This window comes from Falco naumanni, chromosome Z (assembly GCF_017639655.2).
Source record: "Falco naumanni isolate bFalNau1 chromosome Z, bFalNau1.pat, whole genome shotgun sequence".
Classification (NCBI taxonomy): domain Eukaryota; kingdom Metazoa; phylum Chordata; class Aves; order Falconiformes; family Falconidae; genus Falco; species Falco naumanni.
In genome coordinates, this window is record NC_054080.1 from 25,525,390 (window position 1) to 25,548,787 (window position 23,398).

At 38.2% G+C, this 23,398-nt stretch overlaps 1 protein-coding gene across 2 annotated transcripts in view; it reads right to left on the minus strand.

Annotated features, from left to right (window-relative positions):
* MAN2A1 (mannosidase alpha class 2A member 1) overlaps positions 1–23,398 on the minus strand; it is a 127,779-nt gene that overhangs the window by 17,783 nt on the left and 86,598 nt on the right. For both annotated transcript variants that reach the window (XM_040578908.1, XM_040578909.1), the window contains exons 16-19: positions 18,919–19,033; positions 13,095–13,228; positions 11,878–12,019; positions 7,904–8,037 (exon numbers count right to left, since the gene is read on the minus strand). In XM_040578908.1, the coding sequence (XP_040434842.1) occupies positions 7,904–8,037; positions 11,878–12,019; positions 13,095–13,228; positions 18,919–19,033 (525 nt within the window). The remainder of the gene's footprint in view (positions 1–7,903; positions 8,038–11,877; positions 12,020–13,094; positions 13,229–18,918; positions 19,034–23,398) is intronic.

Below are 23,398 nucleotides of genomic sequence, written 5' to 3' on the forward strand. Positions count from 1 at the left end.
CACAGAAAACATAGGTCTTGCCAGCAACTGGCACCAGTTGCACTGGTTTCTCAGTCCCATGATCTCTCTCCTCCCCTCCATCCCGCCAACAGCTGACACACAGACCTCTTATTCTACTTGGTTCCTGCTCTTACCTGAAGTTGGCTAATGACTCACACAGATTCAGAAAAGTTTGTGTGCTCAGACAGAAAACATTTAATAAGAATACAAGATAGCCTGTGGTGACCAAGCACTGGACTTGATCAACCCCCTGTATCACATAATCATGGAATCATAGAATGGTTTGGGTTGGAAAGGCCTAGTTCCAACGCCCCTGCCATGGGTAGGGAACACCTTGCACCAGACCAGGTTGCTCAAAGCTCCATCCAACCTGGCCTTCAACATTTCCAGGGATGGGACATCCACAACTTCTCTGGGCAACCTATTCCAGTGTCTCACCACCCTCACCATAAAAAAATTCCTCCTAATATCTAATCCAAATCTGCCCTCTTTTACTTTAAAACCATTCCCCCTTGTCCTATCACTACAGGCCCTTGTGAAAACTCTGTCTCAGTATTTCTTACAAGCCCTCTTTAGGTACTGGCAGCCTGCTGTAAGGTCTCCTCGGAACCTTCTCTTCTTCAGGCTAAACAACCCACACTCTCTCAGCCTGTCTTCATAGGACAGGTACTCCAGCCCTCTGATCACCTTAGTGGCCCTCCTCTGGACTCAGCCCAAGAGGTTCATGTTCTTCTTACATTGGGGGTCCCAGAGTGGAACACAGTACTCCAGGTGGGCTCTCGGAGAACAGAGTAAAGGGGCAGAACCACCTCCCTCAACCTGCTGGCCATGCTCCTTTTGATGCAGCTCAGGATTTGGCTGGCTTTCTGGGCTGCCAGTGCACATCGCTGGGCCATGTTGAGCTTTTCGTCCACCAACACCCCCAAGTCCTTCTCCTCAGGGCTGCTCTCAATCCATTCTGTGCCCAGCCTGTATTGATACTGAGGGTTGCCCCTACCCAGGTGCAGGACCTTCTACTTGGCCTTGTTGAACTTCACGCGATTCACACAGGCTCACTTCTCCAGCCTTTTAAGGTCTCTCTGGACAGTATCCCTTCCCTCCAGTGTACTGACCATAGCACTCAGCTTAGTGTCGTCAGCAAACTCGCTGAGGGTACACTTGATCCCACTGTCCGTGTGGCCTACAAAGATGTTCAACAGCACTGGTCAAAGTGTGGACCTCTGAGGAACAGTACTCATCACCAGTCTCCAGTCGGATCCTGAGCCGTTCACCACTCTGACTGCAACCATCCAGCCAATTCCATACCCACTGAGCAGTCCACCTGTCAAATCCATGTCTCTCCAGTTTAGAGACAAGGATGTTGTGTGGGACAGTGTCATAGTGTTAGAAGCTTTACATAAGTCCAGGCAGATGACATCAGTCACTCTTCTCTCATCTATCAATGCTGCCATGAGGCAGCCACCAAATCTGTCAGGCATGATTAGACCTTAGTGAAGCCATGTTGGCTGTCACCAATCAACTCCTTATTTTCTGTTTGCCTTAGTGTAGTTTCCAGGCGGATCTGCTCCACGATCTTGCCAGACACTGAAGTCAGACTGACTGATCTGTGGTTTCCCAGGTCTTCCTTATTTCCCTTTTTAAAAATGGGGGTTATGTTTCCCCATTTCCAGTCCGTGGGACATTTTATGCCCCTTTTACCCCATTTTTCCCACTTGTTCCTCTTCGATCCTTCCTCCCTGTCCTATGTCCCTTCCACTGAGCATCTCATAACAAGCTTCTGGAGAAAAAAAAAAAAAAAGGTTCCAAAATTTTCTCCTTCCTCCAAATCCTCTAAGTCCTGAACCCCTTTAGGCACTAAAGCTCTTATAGTCTGCAGAAAGTGATTTCTGGTGAGTTATCTTGTTGAGTTTCACACCAGGAACAATCTAACCTTCTTCGTTTCATGGTCTCAGGAGCAGCCAGTTTGGTGTGCTCCACTCCTCCCTAGTTACGTTCTTTAGCTTCCTCCACCTATCACTGTTCCTTCCATGACTGTCAGGTCATCATGTTTAATTTAGTTAGTCTTTAATCAGATGCCATAATAGCAATCATGTTTTGTAAACCGATCATTTGGAGCACAGTTGCTCGCTGGTCTACAGAAGGGTGCAGATGGCAAAGAAAGTATAGTCACCGTAACCATAAGCACACCACCATAAAGCACAACACTGAGGTTGACAAATATGCAGTCATCAGTATAGCTGGATGAAAGGGATCACAAAAGCAGATAGACAGCATGACATGCTTTTCTCAACAATATAAGTATTTTATACTTTAGTTATAGCCCCTCCTTACATATTGTTCAATAACGGTGCAGAAGGAAGGAGGAAGGACTTAATGCCTAAATAAATAACCCGTGCCAAAACTGTGGAAGATACACAGCGCTAGGTTTTTCCTGTTGACTGGGAAGAGCCTATCCTGTTCCCAATGATGGCAGAACACAGTGATAAGAAATTTTCTGGAATGCTGCTCTGATGAGGAAGTCAGTCACCAAACTGATGATAAAGACAGAAACTACATAACTGTATCTCCTAAGTTTTGTCCTCCAGAGAGGCTATCTTCATTGGAAGTCTGCTGCTCAACGTACAAGGAGATTATCCCTTGTGAGTACTTAAGAACTTCCAGAAGAAGCTGGACTTGCAGACCTCCCTCCTTAAGGATTCTGCCCTACCACCAGAGCTTGCAGGAGGAATCAGTAGGCCTTCCTAGAAGTGGTGATACAGAAAGGTTTAAATTTAAGACCTCAAACTGCACTAGCCCAGAGAAGCTGAGAAAAGACTTTGAAGAGGTATACCCGTCTGCTTTGGTGAATTACATTGGCTAAAAGTTGAGACACCGAGCTTGAATACCATTGAAATAAAATACCTTCTTTCTAAACAGAACTGGCAGACAGGTACGCACAAATGAAGACAAATAAAAACAACCAAAGGAAAGTAATTCACTGTAGGGATTACCTACATAGATGAAAAAAACCCACAAGAGACATAGCTGTAAGACCAGAAATCAGAGAAAGGCAGTCCTCTGTACTGCCTGCTTCACCACAAGCCAGCTACAATGGCTGCTGCCCTGCTGTAGGGTGAGAACATTCAGTCGCTACAGCTTTAGGCAGTATCACATGAATGGAGGTTAGAGATAAATCCATCTTTATTTAGAAACTTTCTGCAACATACCTTTGTCAGTGTCAAGGAAAAACAGTATTTCAAAGAAATTAAGCTGTAAGGTGCCCTAGCATAAAAACAAGGACAGTGCTGACCTGAAAAGAGATAGTATTTGTAGGTAAATAAGACATGGAAATGCTGTTCTTGAGCAGCAGACAAAAACTTCCAGCAAAAGAAATACAGTATCATCTATATAGTAGTAGCAGTAATAATAATTTAAACGTAGCATTTTAAGCAAAGCTGTAGAGAGCTAACACATACCTGAATCTCTCTCCAAATGAAATGACAAATAAGTGTACCTCCCTTACTAAATGTATGTGGCAAGGCTCTGAAGAAAATGCATTGTGTTCTGTGTGAAAGGAAGAGCGGGAAATGTATTTATGTTTTCTTCTGTGGCCACCATAAACCCCCCCAAACTTTAAAGTTCAAGATTTTGTATAGATTTGGCAAGTTCACTATGGTAGTCATAACTAGAAATGCTATTAGGATATCTAAGGTTGCCACACTCTGGCTTGAAAATGATTCTGAACGGTAATAGTTAAACCAATGGTGAGTTTTTGCTCTTTTGAAACAGAGTTAATTATGCCTGTTAAGGTGTGGTTACACATAGCAGAGCAATGCACAGTGCAGAATACAGCTACTGTGTGAAATGTACATGTGCATTATAAATACACACACCAAGTAAGTGGCAAATGCAACTCAATAATCAGACATAGCTGTATCACCAAGCTTATATTTTCAGAGAAAGTGAATGCTGAGAGATTTAATAAGAAAAAAAAAGAATAGTTGTATATGGTGGAAGAAGAGGAGTTTGATTACCTGACTGCCACATATTTGTGATTTTATTAACTGTCTGTATCATTGTTTTTCTAAACAAATCTCCACCAAACCATAGCAGCTATTTGAGCCAATGAATCCTTGCTCTCTGCTTGAGACTAGGCTATAAATCCAGTTATATAAATTAAGCAAGCCAAGGCAAGTTATGAAATAGGAATCTCAAGAACAAAGTGTGTGCCTGGCATGGCATCTTTTCTCCAGCTATGTCATTGATGAAATAAAGTTATTACCATCTCCTACAAATATTATTTCATTCATATTCTCGTACTAATATAGCACACTAAGGCCTGGGCATTAAAAAAGCATCAATGCTTATTTTTAACACAACTTATAATAAATGTAAAATAAAGAGTCTGTATTTTCAAAAAGGAAAAAACATTTACTCTTTTGACAAGCAAGTACGTATAACTATACTCAGCTTCATTCTCAGCTAAATAATAATCCCTTCAATTTAAAAAGGAAATGCCTTCAGTTCTTGCTTGATCTCAGAAAAAAGAATAGGTATTAGGAGAGAAGTCAAAAAGATACGCAGACCCCCAAAAATGCTTGCAAGACAGAATGAACATATAAGCAGAATTAGTTACATCTACTAGGAGGAGAAGTAGTTGTATAAAGAAATTGTATCAAAACACAGTAACAACATCAATAGAGGTAGGTCTGCAGAATGTAAGTTGTCAAGAAATCAGGTGAGTATAATGTAAAGTAAAATGAGATTTGCCCAGCTCTTACCATATACATAGCTTACTTAATGAACAATATCATCACTCTGAATATACCTTTTATAGTATCCAGCTTAGGGGGGAAATAAAATACATTTAAAAACTTCAGCAAAACAAAACAAACTGAAGTCTTTTGTACAGAGGCAGTATCAGCCTGAGTATTTACTACTGGCTAGATGAGCTAAATTAATGAGCCCAAACCCAGGTAACATCAGGATTAAGGACTTAGTAGAATACAGGCTACCTGAGTATGCTACCAGTTATTAAGAACTCTATCTACCCACTGAACAGGTCAATTTTACACTTCAGGACATTCATGTGGTTTGAATCTGCATTAAAATATACTGTTAATTGCGTGGTTGGGGAAGAAAAAAGTATTTCAGTAATGTAAAATAAAATAAACTTTTGGTTGATATTGTCACAACCAAATTAACTCCACAAAAGTGATTAACATCTATTTTAATTTTAAAGAATTGCACATCCTACACTTCGTATGCTTGCCTTCTATGGGAAAGTTTCCCAAAGAGTAGAAAAAATCCTGTTCCCTGATCCTCAGAACTGTTTTTGAAAAAACACAGAATGAAATATTTTGGAACACACTTTAGAAAAAGCTTGTACTGGCAATGATGCCAAGTGATCAAAACTCTCTCCTCTTGTAGGTTCGATGGTTCCTCAAGTCAATAACAAAATAGGGCTTGACAACAACAAAATTAGGATCACTGTACGAGTCACCCTGCAGCCAATTACATTTATAAACTGCATATAATTTTTTCATAATTTTTCTGACAGAGCTATTTTTAAACTATTATAACAACTACCTTCTGAGTAATAATGCACTAAAAAATGTTTGTACATTTAAAAAAATCAGAAAGGGGACTACTACCCTTCCTTACTTTAACACATCTGAAAGTTATATGAATCCAAAAATGTTAGCAATGTTCATATAAATTTTGAAAAACAAAATGCTCGAACACTCTTGAAACAGCAAAAGGGAATTCCAGATGTAACACCAGAAAGAGAACGTTTCCTTAAAAGATCTTGCTTGGCTCCTGCGGGTTGTGCACCCTGTATCAGTTGGTATCAGCACCTTTTTGGCTGTTCCCACTCTCCCATAGCTTTGATCCCCCCTCTTTTCAAGTACGTGCAAGAGGGACAGTCCTTGGTCTAGGAACCAATGGCTCTCAAAGGCTTACTCTCCAGCTGTTTAGAATTATTATAAGCTCAGCAGGAAAGGTCAGCCGGAAGGCAGGCAGATGCTGGAACACAGGTACCCCAGAACACCTTAAATGTTTTTGATTGTAGCAGGTAACTGTCCATTCTCTTTTGAAAGATTCTCAGTAACTTGCACAGAATCTTTCAAAGATGTCAGAAAAATTTCAGTAAGAAAAATGAAATACATTGTTATTCTACTAAGCTGATATCTGTCCAGTATCCCAAATAAACTGATGAATGTATGCAAAGACACATGTAAATGTTTCACTAACCAGATAATCTCAGAGCTATTTAGGCTGCCTTTGTTCTAACTAAGGTAAACTCAAAACTATTTTCCAAAGGAGTGTTTTGGTTTGAAGCAGCAGTGCCATTCTGAAATGAAACTTACAGCTAACTCAACCAGGCACTGAGAGAGTTTGCAGATGAGTCTCAGTGTGCATAGAATAGTTTTCTTTTAGAAGGAAGTAACCAAGAAGCTTCCCTGGACATATGTACCAAATGCGCTCTAACCCTTCACATCTCCATTAACAGTCAATGGATGACTGATCCTTTGGGCAGTTTTTAAAGTCTGTTCTGATCCAAAAATAGACCTGCTTTGAGCAGGGACTGGACTAGAAGTCTTCCAGAGATACCTCTTTGTGAGTTATTTTACGGTTCTATGGAACACGGCAAAATGGCACAGAGCGTCAATGCAAGCACCGTGGCACTAACTGATTTGATCTGCTCCTGTTCTTTCAAATTATTTGCTAATGTAAATACAGATTTCCATGTCCAATAATTCTGACTTACCAGCTTCACATTCTAATTTAATAACACACAAACTACCCTGGGTACTAAAGTAGTTTTCTATGACAGTATAGATCTCTGCAGGTTTCTTCTTACAAAGGCAGATTAAGCTGGGTGATGCTCAATGTTATCAAAGCTAGACTGCTACAAAACTCAAGTTAGCTTCTTCTAAGTTAGCTCTGGTATTTGCACACCACAGTGATAAATGTAGTTAATATTCTGCCTGTGTTATACATGATGAACTAGAAAATCATAATAACATGTACAACCTGAAAAAAACACTGTCAATCATTAAGTGGTGGAAATTAGCTTTAAGCCTGATACTATCATCCTCTCACAGTGGTTAATGATATCCATTACAAACCAGAGTTAATTCCAATTTATCTGCATATTCATTAGCAGCTCAGTATACAACATCTCATCTTTATCTATGTGATGTTTTTAAAATATACTCAGTGCTGTAATCATGATTCTACTGCCTCAGTATGAAGATATACTACTTATTTTGTCCCTCCAAACGATAGGGAAAAAAAGCAAAGAGATCAAATGCAAAGAACTGAAAGAAAACTGAAGAGTTATTCAAAAGACTAAAGAAAAAGGCAAACTGAGCTGATCTGTGCAGGTAAAAAACCCACCCTTACAAAAAAAATGGGTCTCAACTTTCCCGGAACCATAATGAAGCGATAAGGTTTACATGTCTGGCATCTAAATATTTCCACTTAAATCTTATTTCCTAAGAAAATGAAATTTATGTTTTCTCTTTCCATCTATTCATCCAAAATAATTTGTGAACCTTTTTCCAGATTCAGCTAATTTTGTTAAGAAGCAGGAGACTTGCTAATTAGCATTTTTCAAAGCTTCCTCCATAAAAAAAAGAAAAATAAAATTAAAAGAAAAAAGACAACTGCCACAACAGTGCATGTGTTGAAGTGTGAGTGAGAAAGCAGACACTGCAGGTATTTGTGTGAGGAATAGTGAAAGATTAAGTCTTTCCAGTAAGAATATGCAAGCAAGTTGACAAAACTCCCTTGGAAACTATTGTTTCCTTAGTTCTACTGCTCATGGAATAATTTCTTTACTGAGTTCACTGCTGCTGCAACAGAAATAAATATTTGTATCTTGATTAGCCAGAAAAATCCAGACATTGAATCCTACCACATCTGTTCCATGTCTTCTTTCTAGCAGAAGTCGGAAGACATTAGCTGTAATCTTGTTATCTTGGACACCTTGTCCAAGGCCACGGTTGTCATCCTGCATAAGACGACGATCCATGATCACTTCCAACTGACCTGAAAGATCAGTAGAAGAATTACAGTAGTAACAAGAATATGTAAAGCTTCTATTAAGCTTACGAAAAATACTGAAATATAACTATAAAGAATCACCATTTTTCTCTTGAGTATGGAGGAGTATTAGCAGATCAATACTGTTAGGACTGAATATGAAAACAGTTGGGCTTCATCTGTTTAAAACCTTTCAAAAAATTTTCACAAGTCTTTCAGCAGAAGGTCCTACAAATTTTTGACATAGGAGTCTAAATAGAAGTTTAACACGAAGTTATTACTGTTAACTATTATTTTTAACAAGGAATTTAATAGAAGTTTAACATGAAAAGTTATTACTGTTAACTATTATTTTTAACAAGGATGCTGGGCACATCAAGTGATCAAAGAGAAGAATCACCCTGAGTAGTTGCAGCTGTATAGAGAGACCTTCTGTTAAGGAAATTTTCTTCATCTTACACTCCATAAAAGAGGCACCTCTCTTTTTCCTTTTTCTGTTTCACAGTTGGAGGCAGAAGGAGAAACAGGTAGGCAATATGAGTATATAAAACCTCACAATCACTCCTCCCTGTAACGATATTTTCACTTGTGGGAGTAGGAAAGAACTTTGCATTAGACAAATACTGAGTAGAAAGTTGTGAGTTTATACTGAACTGTAGCACTGCCATTCAGAATAGCTCTTTTAGCATGATGTTTAAATCATAAATAGCCTTACGGAAGATGAAATGCATATCTTTTCAGGATTATACCTCCAGAGGGAAACCAGTTCAGATATGTAATTAAGGCTGTTATGGTTTTTGCACACGGAATCTTCAAACAAGCATACTTGCTTCCTAAATAAAACTGGAAGACTGAAGTACTTGTTTCCTAAGCAAGAAATGCACAATTTAAACTAGTAGGAATGACTGCATAGTAAGACAGTCTCTCTTATACTTCTTCATTCTTCTACAAATACACATCTGATTTTCCTGAATACTTTTTCTTTCCTTCTCTCAAGTAAAAACAGATGTTTTGTATCCAGGACAAAAGTCAGTTGGCAATGAGTAAGAAACAAATTACCATTTTGAAGTAAGGTATAAGGCCAGGACTGTGCCTCAAACTGATGGTCTTTGTATGAACAGTGTACGAACACTGTATGAACCTGGCCTGACAGACAGATACGATGTCTCTGAAAAAAGCTAGAACCACCACAAACCTATAATAAAATTTTGTCATAGTTTTCAAAAAAAAGTTAGAAGCTCTAGATCTAAAACTACCTATCTTTCCAACTTTCTTAAAGAAACTATGATAGTGAAGGCCAACAAAGCAAAGCTTTATGATTCTTAAGGTGATTGCGAACAGCAAATACAAAAAAAATAATCAGTGCTGCTAAAGTCAGTGATAAAAACCATTTCAAAAGCGGGTCAAAGATTTAAAAGCTTTAGGGAAATTTCTGGGTTACAAATGATAAAAGTGTATTGCATGAGGCTTCAGGACATAAGTGATCCCCATCTACCCCACTAATGACACATTAGACGGCAGGGAAATCCACCTCTAAATGACAGTGGTGCATCCCATCTATCTGGAGGTCTTCCCTGAGGCATGGAGGATAATCCACTAAGTCATAAACTGGAGCAGAACAAGATGGAATTTACCAGGTGGAAGATGTTCAGCATCTAACATTAAAAAATGATTATGCATCCAAACCCACAAATGGGAAGAGATGGGAAGTAGGAATACAGTTGTGTCATATGTACTTTACAGATTTTAATCAAGTCTCTTAGAAGCTGATGTTGAAGGCTGATGACAATACAGCAAGAAATACTCTCCATACTGCTGAGATCATCTCACAGCATGAGAGTTAACTGCTCCATAGTAAGGAACCAGTCTCTAATCCAAGAATGGGAAGTGAGAAACAATCGGCTGTTCATACAAATCTCAGATGGTGGCTTATGCCTTTAGACACACAGATACACAGCTACTGAAGGCACTTGCCTAATCTGTAATGTTTTGGATTTTCTTACAGGATCTCTTTGAGAACCTGAAGAGCCTTCAAAAGAAGTGTCATGAAGCATATGACTTTCAGCAGCCACAGAACCTTCAGCTTCATTTTTGTTCTCTCTTAAGGAGTCCAACATAGCCTTAGGACAAAGGTAGTAAACACAGTTGCTTTGTGAAGTACTATCTAATGGTAACAAGTCAGATGAATTAATTGTCCTTTTGTTTAATGGGCATACAGAGTAAATATGTGATGTTTCTATCGCTTAACCTTGTGTGACATAATAGAGCTTGCCAAAGAATGATATAGTTAAGAAATTATTGCTATGACCAGATATGGGATACATCTTTTGCTCTTTTATTTAACTGGAGTAGGGGAAAAGCCTCTAATGTCCTCTGACTGGTATGAAACCAATGCTCACAAAAAGCCAGTTTCTCCCTGATACTGAACTGCAATATGGCAAACAGTGCTAGCCTTAACTTTCCGAACTTGAAGACAGACAGTGCAGGTCTCTGTGGACTTACATGTTGCATTGCTCTGTGATGCAGAGACTAGGATTGTTAAAGAGTGAAAACAGACACTATTACAAGGTAACGGAGCCTCTGCACACTAATTTAGTCTCCACTACCTATGTTATGAGTGCCTACAAACATTTGATGGTACAACATCATCAGGCCAAAGGTAATTTAGTTTCTAGCAATGGAAGGCATGAAAAAAAGTGTTTTGGATCTTGTATCAGGTGGTCTTGGAACAAAAGGCTGTATTTTCTACTATCGTTTTATTAAAGCATTGGCCTACAGATCAGTGTTAACTCTTCACCCTAAAATTAATTAGGTTTGCTAATACTTCCATCGATCTAGTACTGTATTCACCTTTTGTCAGAATAGACATTAATAAGACATTTTTCTGAAAAGAAACTGGGAAGTAGGTTTTGGCGTAATTTCTGATGGGCTTTTTCTCTTCTAAGTATTCACTCCATTGTTTTTTGAAACAGTGTAAATTAACTCACAATATATTACAGCAAGGAATTATATATCTTAAATTATGGATTATATACCTTATTTTGCCCACCACTTGCTAGCTTTATTTGAATGCCTCCTCTGGCATTCTGGTATATACTGGTAGCAGTATAGACTGAACACCTGACCTGTTTTCAGCCTTCCAGGCCGTTCATCATAGCCTTCCCTGCTGTGAGGGCAATACTGCACCTCTCTTCCAGTTCTTAATATGAATTGATTTTTCTTGTCAACTTATTCATAAGCTCTTTGAAAGTACTCCCATTAAATCTGTGAGGTATGATTTTCCTTCAGAAGAAGTATGTTGATTTATACCTAGGGTTATTTTTATCCTTTATTTCACTAATTCTAGTCTTCAAAAAAGCTTCTACTGTTTTCCTTGACAGGGATTTAGGCTATACTGTGTATACCTTAAGACTAGTGCTTTCAACCCTAAAGCAAACAAATGAATAAAAACCCAAACAGATCAGCATCACATTATGCATCTTAAGCTCTCTGCTACCAGAACAGTACAAAAGAGAAAAAAAGCTCAGTTTTGCTGTTTCATCCTTCAGTTCCATCAGAGTTGTTGGGTGAAAAGTACCTGGTTCTGACAATTTATTGCTCCTTTAGTCTTTTTTGTAATCTCCTTCTTCTGGCTTTAGTTTGAGACAGATCTTCCATTGAAGATGACAGGATCTCATGTGGGAACAACCCCTACATCCTCCCTTATGGATACATTCTAAAATTTGTCAGAGTTGGAGAAACCTGTTTCCTTTCTTCAAACGCTAGTAAGTATGGTAATCTCTGAATGAACTATTTCAGACAGCAGTGAAAGGTAGGCCTTTATAATATCTAACATCTTATGCTTACCATTTTTCAAACTTGCAACACCTAGAGACTGAGCTGAATGAAGTGTCAAACGAACGCCAACATCTTGGATATAAGCCATTGTGGTCATTGGATAGATATTTGCTTGAAGAGGCAATTTGCTCATCGTCAGTCTGGGCTGGATCTGCAGTATGAACGCAAACTTCAATAAAATACATTCGTTCTATACATTTAAATTTCAAAGACCTTTTCAGACATTTATCCCATGTGCTTTAGAAGCACAAGCGGCACCAAAGCATTCAATCGACTGTATTATTTAGCTTTTTGGAGTTCTGTGGCTAAAATTACCACTTTGGAAATGATAACTTCAATGTACTTTTAGATCAAAGGATATTTTAAAAAAACCTGAAAGATTCATCAAGGGAACCTACAAAAAAAAGAATAATCACAGTTATAGAATAACAGAAATTTTTTTCTCCCCTAGAAAGCAAGCCGTGAAGTAGCAGAAAGTTGTTGATTTATAAAGGAAGCTTATTAAAGTGCTAGTGGAATTCTTGAATTTTACCTGACAAATTAGTAGTAGCATTAAAATTATTTTCATGTTTAAGTAATCACTTTACTGTCTCCAGCAAAATGCAGTACAACACACTAACTGGAAAAACATTTTTTTAGTCAGCAGGTAGGGTTTTCAATGTATTTGCAAAACTATTTCTAGCAAGGAAGGAATGCAAAGAAGAGAAAAATCTTCTTTCTTTCATATGTGCTGCAGAGTCCAAGTAAAGAAAATAGTTGGGACTATTTTTCATCAGATGCATTACCAAGAGAGCAAGTTATTACACTTGAAATATACATCACTTATTTCCACCACAGCAGCAAGCAGTTGTTCTCTAGGTCTGAGTTGCTGGACCTTATGGACATCAAGTGTTGTGCTGCCCAAAGGGCTCTAATTAGACAAAGCAGGGGGGAAAGAAGGCATGCAAATATACAAGCAACTACACAGTGGCTTGTCATAACTTGCTGTATTACACTTATGTTAAAAAGGATATAAAGGAATATTTAAACTCCTTGAAAGGAAACAGTTGCTACTTCATCTGGTCTAAATCAAATTTTGTAATAGGTACATTTATAAAGCTTTTCTACTTTTAAATAATTAGTGGAGTTTAACATGAGTTTGATTAGTATGATGCAAACTCCTTACAATTGGAAGTATTAAGATAGTAAAAAACTGAGACCCTATGTAATTAATGGACAATAATTACCTGATATCCATTAAGATCAGTATAGAATCTATTTTGACTGTTTATGTCAGATGAAATTCTCATTGCAAGCTCGCGATTATATTCTCCTCTAATATCCACGATATTGGAAACTTCAACAGACTGGCCTTCCAAACCTACATGAAAAAGATGCATTTAAATTTTCTCGATTTTTAAAAGTGATTGCCACATATATAAGAATGACTATGGTCCCAGAACACCATGATCTATTTTTCCCCTGCTAGTTTTCCTTTTCTGTTATATCTAACCAGGTATCTGAAGCCAGTTCAGTTACATACCATATGATATAGCTCATTGAATAGACAGTCTGAAACCTTCCAGTGACGCAGAACACAATCAATTCATGGTAACAAATGTGGGTTCTGGTAAATCAGCAGGAAACAGTACACAACTGTTACGTGTTGTCTTTAGCAGCAGCTAATATGCTGGGAGCGAGACCCAGGCATTTACTTCTCCCACTGACTCTTAATGCAGCTATTGCCATTCACAGACAAAGATGGAAATTACCAGCTTCTTGACAACAATTGTTCCACTAAGCAGGAGACCAGTCAGCTTTTTTAACCAAAACAGGGAGTATCTACCTTAAGGACAGTGAATTAAGAAACTGCACACTGATATGACCACAAACAGGACAGAAGTTTTTGTTGAAAGGAAAAAAGATGCCTATTTATTAAAAGAATGATTAAGTACCTGAAAATGCAGACAGATATTCAGTGTAATTCTTTCTACAGTGTGTTGTATTGAAAATTAAATACCTTTGATAACATGACCTTTTCAAACAGCTCTAGACACAGTTTGGACTGGAATCACACCATCACTCAGCATCACCACTTCTACTCTTTCTGTAGTCTAATGGGATTAACAATTGTGAAAATAATTCCACCAAGCAGAACAGAGATAGGAAATATCTCTTTGTAGTGAGACAAAATTACATTGTGCTTGTCTGACAGACTATGAACAGAAGACAGTAGAAAGCCAAGAACTGATTAAACTACTCAGTCCTTTAAAACTTGAAGACAGTAGTCAAGAATCTTAGATACTAAGTGTTATTTATTTTTGTCCCCAACAGTTCACTGTATGTCAACTAGTAAGACCCAGAGGCATGCTCATTGGTTTGGGCTCCTGAACTGCAGAATCTTTTGCAGTAGGACAAAACACCTTCAAATAAAATTCTTAGATTCCTAAGCACATGGATTGAGGTTAGCGGAACTGTTTTTCATTTTACACGTGTAGTATTCAAATATTTTTAGCAGTTCTCTTTGAGAGTATGTTGGAATAGTTCCCTTAAGAAGGTCTTAGTCAAATTCTAAAACAAACACTCTAAACATTTACACAATGGAATGCTGAAAGTGTCCACCTGCTTCAATATTTATGCTATTGTTTAGTATGTAAAATGCAGTCAGGCTGTGACTTTGTCACCTGAATGAGGACGATATCAGGCTCTGTATTTGTTTCCTCATCTTTTTTAAAATCTGAATGCCACCTGCAGCAGTACCAGCAACTGTTAAAACTTTAAATTTACCAACAGCTACTATATAACAGTGCTAAACAACAACAACAAAATGTTCAGGTAATTACTTCTATGTTTCCAGACTTAGTCCTAAAAAAGTGGATTGCTCCACTTTTGACACTTCTAGTCATAGATTTTCCAACTCTTTTAAAGTAGGACTAGTAAAGTATGAGGTCACTGAACAATACAATATTTTAGTCTTCAATTTTAAAATGACCAGACCATGCAAGACACCCAGCTATTTTCTACTACATAATGTGAGTTAATACAAAAATACAAAGACAATGAAACATAAGAAGCTTCTGATAAAAAAATTAACAAAATCATGCTGATACCAAAATCACATGATAAAGGAAGCAGAAAAAGTTAAAAATCACTCATTTGTCTGTTACTGAACAGAGCTGTCAAGCCAGAGTATTATCTGCTCAAAATCAACAGAATTCTGAAGTCAAAAGTGGAAAAAGCAGTGTTTTACCAAAACTGCTGAAAAAGCTGTAGGCCTCAGAAGCATTGTCCAACAGCTGGATTAGCCACATGATCAGGCTTTCCACCCCCTGGCAAGCAGGCAGGTTACAACAGGAATATCAGGTCTTTAGTCAAAAATGAAATATATTTATATATATAGACATATTTATTTCTCTCCACACTCTTTGTTACTATACGTATGTTGTACAAGTTCAAGATACCTTCTTTTAAATGAAGTAATGCTATATAAATAACTACCCTTACAACACCCAGGATGAAGACCTAGCAAAACGACGACGCAAAGTCATCAATTTTTAAACTTTGAAAAAGGCCATTTCATATGAAAAAAATAAAATAAAAAACACACCATAAAAGTGAACAGAAAATATATTAAATAATTGCATATTTTTTCCTTGTAAAAGCTGGGAGCATGGTACAGGACTTCACCATGATGACTGGATAGGTAATGGTCTAAGTACTGAAACAGTGTGATGAAATAAAAGTTAGCAAAAAGGAAAAAAAAAAAAAAAAAAAAGAGAGAAAAAACTAGGTAGTTGTGGCAGTGTGTTCCCCCTGGCCCCATCCTGACTGAATAACTGACTGACGCTCAGGGTGAGGCGGGGATCTCACAGCCTGCTGTTGCTCCAGCGAAGGCCAAGACATCTCTGGTACATGTAACCATAAATCCGTATCTGTACTGAACCCTCCCTGCTCCATGCTGAACCATTGGGTCCAACTAACCTTCCAAACTGACACCCTGTTAAGAGCCAGCTGGCACACAATAATTTACTATAGTGCCACTTTACCACAAGCATAAAATCTGGCATTTTACAATCTTCCCCAACACCTTCCCCAAGGATGAGAACTCTAAGTACTGGGACAGGTCAATGGGGCCGGACTTCTCTCCTTCCCAAGCAGGGACACCTCTTTGGTAAGATTTGCACCTCCGACTATGTGGGATATTACCCAGGTCAACATCCTCTTAACTTGAACTTGATTTTTGCAGTAAGTTTTTTTTTTTACCAATGCCAATTCCAAACTCATTATATCTGCCACCTTAATAAATCATTTATTTTTTTCAACTTTGTGAAACTGTTTCAGTGGAAGCCCTTGACTGGACTGGCAGGCAAATGTTAATTCTGGTAAGTGGCTGTACATACAATCCTTTAGACAAATCTGTTGACCAAGTCTGAGACCAGGACTGGATCCAGCTGCACCTAGACTCCTCTCCGAGAAGGAGTTTAGAAAGCAAGGGGGTCTTTTCTGAACCTCATGACTCAGCCCAAGGGATGCAGTCTCCATCCCTGTTCTGGCCACTTGTCAGACTCTTAACACAACAATAGTGCACTGTAAAAGAAAGATAAATGTATGTGCTAGAAACTGGCAAGCGATTTTCACTGACAACCCATTTTCTGAGAACTGTGAAATGGAAGTATAATACTTCTGGTAACTAATTAAAGAAAAGGGAGTATTACAAATAAATGTATTTTAAAGAAAAAAAAACAACCCCACCCTAACCAAAAGACACCCTTCAGGCTTTTTCCCTCCCTTTCAATACAATACACAGTCTTCATATGTAAGTTCCCTCCTTGCTACGAAGATCAATTTACTGAAACCCATGCAGAAAAGTAACTTTCTTTTCACATTTTTGACAATCTAGTACATCTTGACCTCAAGATAACTTTTTTCATCTAAGCACATTTTACTGATTGATCACATAAACCCCCCAAAAATTAATATTGAAATAAACATGTTTCCTCAGGATCGTCACAAAAAATTACTACATAACATTTTGGTTTGTACTTAAAAGGAATGTGATCTAGAGTTTGATCTACAATTACTGCATGAGACGAGCTGGCAACTGAACTCTGATCTGTATACGTCATATGGGTGAACTCAATCAAGTTCAAAGTATGTATGTCATAAAAAATGAGGCATCTGAATTTTAGTTCTAAAGAGAAATACATTACGACTAAAAAAAAATTTAAAAAAGATCAGTTCTGTGCAACTGATAAAATAAAGTACATATTGCTCACAATACTATTTTTGAAACCTAAAAGGAATAAGGACAAGAGCAAGGGAGACTTTGAAAGTACTTACAGCTCCATTATTTGATTTTGAAGGTGTTTAGAAAGAAAATTATAATATTTTAAAAACCACGCAGACAATTTTGACACCTATAGTAAAAGTAATGCTAATACAAAACATGTTTAAGTTCCTTCAAGTGTCGCATGTATTAGGCAATGCTTCTGTATTTCAAAAAAATCTCACAAGAGTATCCTGGTTCCAGCTGGGACAGAGCTAATTTTCTTCTTAGTAGCTAGTGCAGTACGATGTTTTGGATTTGGTGTGTGAACAATGTTGACAGCACACTGATGTTGTTAGCTGTTGCTATTTGTTGCATGTTGTTGTTATTTAACAATTATACTCAGTCAAGGACTTTTTGGTTTCCTGGGCCCTGCCAGCGAGAGGGCTGTAGGGGCAGAAGAAATGGGGAGGGGACACAGCCGGGACAGCTGGCCTGGGCTGCCCGAAGGGATATTCCACACCATGGGGTGCCGTGCCGAGTATATAAACTGGGGGAAGAAGGAGGAAGGGGGGGACATGTGGCATTATGGCATTTGTCTTCCCAAGTAACCGTTACGCGTGATGGAGCCCGGCTGTCCTGGGGATGGCTGAGCACCTGCCTGACCGTGGGGAGTGGTGAATTAATTCCCTGTTCTGCTTTGCTTGTGTGCGCGGCTTTTGCTTTGCTTGCATGTGCGGCTTTTGCTTTACCTATTACTGTCTGTTTAAACCCACGAGTTTTCTCACTTCTATCCTTCCAATCCCCTCCCCCATCTCAATACAGGGGGAGGGAGGGAGGGAGGGAGTGGCTGTGTAGGGCTTACCTGCTGGCTGGGGTTAAACCACAACATAGAGTAAATACAAAAAGAACAACTGAAAAATGTATGTTTCCTACTTCAACTACAAAGAGATACACTTACGTATTTTAAGTCAAGTTTCTAGAAGAAAGTAAGTTTATACAATTGCACCACAATTTCCTCCCTCTTTTACATTTTTTACTGGCCAATTTAATCATCAAGTTTGGAAGGGCAAAGAGTTTCCAAAGTTACTGTTTTCCAAGAATTTTCTTGCAAATTGGGAGTTGAACAGTAGAGAAACAAAAAATGGAAGCTTTACTGAAGGAAAAACAAGCAAAACTGTTGTTATGTCCTAAGAGACAATAAAGACTGTGTTCAGTGCTGGTGCCTCTCAACAGCCAGCCAATTCTGTCAAAATCTCTTCCAAGCAAATAAAGAACATAAAGACAAAGCTCACAGATAACTAAAGCATGCCCACAGTTGTGGAGTAAACTAGACCTCACTATTAATGCCACTAAAAAAGAACTTTACATTCTTGGCGACTTTAAAGAAGTTACTGTACCTCCATCAGTAAGTTTAAAGCTATGAAAGAAACTATGTTTTTACATAATCTCCAATACATTTCTAAATTTTTTCCCCCTCATTTTCACCATTTACAGCTACTTACAACATTGAGATGACCCAGTAAAGTTTGGGACTCCCTTGTAGGTAATTTATACCATAAAATTTCCTAATACTGAGACGTATCTCCAACAAACCTGTTGAATTTAAGCATGCCTGCTTAATGACTAGCATGATGCTCAGAAAGGGATCATGGTGCTCTGGACCCACGGCTTCATAAAGGCTTCGGTCTAACAAATCCTGCACTGGTTCAGATGTGCATTTAAACATTAGAAAGACAGATAGGATCCAAGACTCTAGTAACAAAAAATAACTGCTGAGAGAGACAGAATTTCCTAACTCTTACCCTGCACTTTATAGAGTCGCATGGTATGTGTCACATGGTGGAAAAAACATACAACTTCTGAGAAAATCCTTCCATGAGCAACTCTTACGGTAGGTGGATCTGTAAAAATATAAGGCTAAAAAAGGAAAAGAGAAAGTCAGAATAATTATTTTGAAGGTTTTGCATAAAAGTAGTGTCAATAAATCAAAGTATTTAATAAAGTCTTTGATTTTTTTAAACTGTTCTATATGTAAGTCTAGTCTAAAAGCTGGGAATTAAAAAAATTACTCCTAATCTGAAATTCAGCAGTTTCTCTTCCCAGCACCACTTTTCCTTTAGCTGAAATTAACAAAAACCTCATTACATCTCTCACAGGTATTTTATGGGGATTAATGGACACAAGGCCTACAGACAAACACAGCAATGTATTAAATATTGCAAACATCTGGACTGAGCTCTTTTGCATGTGAAATTACACTTGCTAACCTGTAATCAAATTCTGTAGTTTCATAATCTGTGGCAGACTGTTTGCTCAGTTTACTATATCAGTGGTACATACTGCATGAGGAAAGCTGCCCCTACACTGTCTTCTGGACCAGTCTAGCATATCCTTCTGAAGTTAAAGAGGAAGTTTTTCTTCACCAAAAGCAGCTACAGTTGCCAGGGGAGCCCCTGGAATGCAGAGTAGAATTGGCAACCATTAAGAAATCTCCAGAGGCACACTGGGTTCTTAATGATACTTATCAAAGACTAGCAGAAATTTTCTCATATCCAAAAAGATGAAAAAAAAATATTTTTCCATGTAGTCACAGTCCTTCCAGGTTTTGACTAAGCAAATGATTGATGCCTTCTTTTTTACAAGAGTTGATGCCAAACTGACCTGTATACACTATATAGAAATACATGGATGGTTGCAAGGGTAAAAACAGGTTAAATATTAAACATGCAACTACTACTATAGGGCAACAGCAATAAATAAAGACTTCATTTAACACCACCACCCCCCCCCCCCCAACAAAATGCCTGAAAAACACGCTATTCAGAGTGATCTAAGCAGAAAGCTCTTAGAGGGTGGCTGTCCTCCTGTATGTACCAATGTCATAAGGAGAGAGAGCATGCTCTTTTCTCAAGGAAGAAAACCAAAGATCAAATTTATCTTGTGGAAGAGATGAAATCAAGATTAGATACATAAAGACAAAACATGGCAGAAAGGAACAAGTACAGGCATGTATCATCCAAACTTCTTTGAACATATAACTATACATATATTCACAAAGAAGATTTCAAGAAGTATTGCATAAAAGAAGAAACTGAAGGAGACTTTTAAACACTAAAAGCCTGCCTTTCTATTCACATATTTACTCTTAAAGCTTCAGGCACAATGCTGTTTAATAAAAGCTTTGCCAGAGCTCCAAGAGGCAACTCTGTAGCTATCAACTGCAGGAATACTTTGTACAGGACGAGGAACCATAGTTGCTTACACTTTGTAAGATGGGTTGTTTTAGGGAAAGGGGGATTTTTCTACTGATCATCTTACAGCAATGTTGTATTCAGTTAACCAGTACAAAAACCCAAATGAGGAAAGAGTCTTTTGGACTTCCTGACTTGTTGACATGAAAAAATGATGGGATACTGGGATACTTCCAAGATGTCTCATCTTGTCAGTAAGAGAAACACGTATTACCTATTATGCAAAATCCATTTGCTAACAGAAATATAGCAGTAGTATTGTACTAGGAGGACATGAAGCCAGGTGAATTAATATCATGGGATAAAGGAAATTTGAAGGCCAGATCTTAGGTTAGAATTTGAGCCGACTTTTGGGTTCTCTTATTTCCATGAAAAACGTCAAAGATGCATAAATGTACACTGAATCTTCCCCTTTCTTCTGACAGAAGAGATTGCTATCTATCTGCTTATCTATTGGACATCGGCAGCGAAGACAAACTCATTCAACTGGACTACATGCTCCTAGAAGTATATGTTTAGGTTAAAATCCCATGGAGGAACTGGATTACTGACAGGAAGGTAGAATAATTCATTCTTCTTCAAAATCATAGCTACAAGATAGCACAATGTGAAGATCCTCAGGTTAGCAATGAAGGACTGAAACAGCAGCTAAAGGAACTCTCAGAAAATGATCTGAGAAATCTGAAGTCAACAGGCCTCAGATGATTACCAGAGCAAATACCCTCACCAATTATTACCTGGAAGAATACTACTTACATGAACAGCAGCCTGCCAAATACGTTCTGTTAGCAAAGTAACACCTATTTCATGACCTTATTTCTGTTGTTTTTTAAGGGCATTTTTCATTAGGGCTCTCACTGGAGCTATCCAGGACCAAACTACCAAAGCAGAGACACTAGATGAGGGACAAAGCAATGCAAAAGGCTGTGCAATTACTAAAAAAAATTACCTGAACTTTTTATTTTTTTTTTTAGAACAAAAAGTAAAAAAAAAAAAAAAAATACTTGAAGGAACTTTGTTACATTGAGCTTGTTAGTATAAAACATGATGGTGACATTGACAACAGCTACCAAAATACATTATTCCCATAATGGTAGAAAGCCAAAATGAGATGCATTTAACAGCTCCCTGATTCTGGGATATTGTCACAAATACCAAATTCACACACCAGATTCTCCAAGGTGGACATGTTGCCACATCAGCTCCCCAGCTGAAGATAAGAAGCAACCATACTCATTGCTCTGAACTGCATGGAAAGACGAGGTGATACTGAAGAAAAGGAATTACACATTATTTTGCAGATATTGTCTGAAACAACAGAATTTTTTAAAATCACAATTTGTGATTCCATTAGCACATGCATTGAGAGAAATGCATCAAAACCAGTTTGCAAGCCTCTAATTCAGACACAGCACAGGGAGAATATACAAATGGGGAAGGGGAGTTACAAAGGCACATGGTATCATGTGATTTTGGGGGTTAGACAAGTTTTCTGATACAAAGAGTGGAGATATGATGTACATTCAAGTTCACACGGATGCCTATTGCTTCCTGACTGTTGGGCAAACAGGAAAAATGAAGAAAAAATATGGTACTATAAGAACAGGGAAGTCTCCTAATTAATTTTTCATGCCTAGAAAAGAACTGATGCTAGAATGTGATTTCTTAATTGTTAGCTGGAGACATACGGAGTTCAGAACCTATAAAGAGATAACTGACCAGGTCTGCCACGCTGAAAACAATTTGGTGAATCAGGCTTTTAAGCAGGAAAACATCTTCACACACTGAATATGCAGTTATTCTACCATCTTTGTAAAGATCCTTGGTGAGATGCACAGAGGCCTGTGAAATAATCTTGGTCCTGGATCTGAAATACAAAGATACTTTCGATGTGGAAGTCTGACCAAGAGGCAGAAATAGGCCTCTTACTACTGAGACACAAACCACTTTCTAGTTGGAAGGAACAATGATAGAGATATATTTGCAAAACTGACTGTACAAAGCCCCAGTCTGAGTTCAGTATTTACTCTGGTTTGAGTGGGAGCCTAGACTAAATGACCTTCTAGCATGAAGGATTCAGTGATTACTCAGACCTTAAAATAGGAATAAAAATACTTGGGTCTCATATCCAGTGGTAGTCTCAAGACTCCACTTCCTAAATAGCTACAATGGATAGTGACTGTAAAATCTGTTCCCCTCTGCTCCACTGGAAAGGAGTTCCATTGTACAAGGTTCAGCAGCCTGCTGTGGCAGGTTTTTTTGAGCTTGGAAAGCAGTATTTTCAAAAACAGGATAACAGAACTATGGGTCAAAGGGTCCAGAAACCATTTTTCAGTACTCATATTCAAGAGAAATATGACAACTTCCCTTTGAAGGAAATAAAAAAATAAAAAAAAAAGCAAGCTAGACATTTAAGGGAGAACATGTGGAGCAAAATAATATCCCATAACTCCCCAGGATATCTTAAAATACTTGTCATCGAATCAGGTGCCAAAGTGCCAAGAGGCAGAGTTAACAGGAGAGATACCTCACTTAAAGGTTTGCTGGCTGGCATAGAAGCTGGCATGGCATATTGCAGCCTGAAGGCATGAAGCATGGGCAATAAGCCTTCCCTGTTTAGTCAAGTGAAGCACTACTAACCATCTTACTGTGGCCTAGAAATTTCTGGCAGTGCAGCACACTGTTGGTGTGGAAGTCAAATAAGCTGTGCTCAGAAACAAGTTTTACAATGCTGAATTGCTCTTGATATGCCTGAGATTTTAAAAAAGAACTCAAGACAAAAGTCTTCAAGAACAGTTGCTTCTCAATAGCAGATTTCCCTTCATTTGACACAGTTTGAGATCAGACTGGGCTGGGGCAGGGGGTTGTGATTTAAAAAAAACTAAAAAACAAACACTATGAGTTCTTGAGAACTGTTTGAAGAATTATGTGGCAGAAAAGAGATGGTTGTCATTTCAACACTTCTGTCTCCAAAACCAGCCCCATCAATATGTGGGACCGTTTTAGATGATGGATACGATACTTGAGGAAA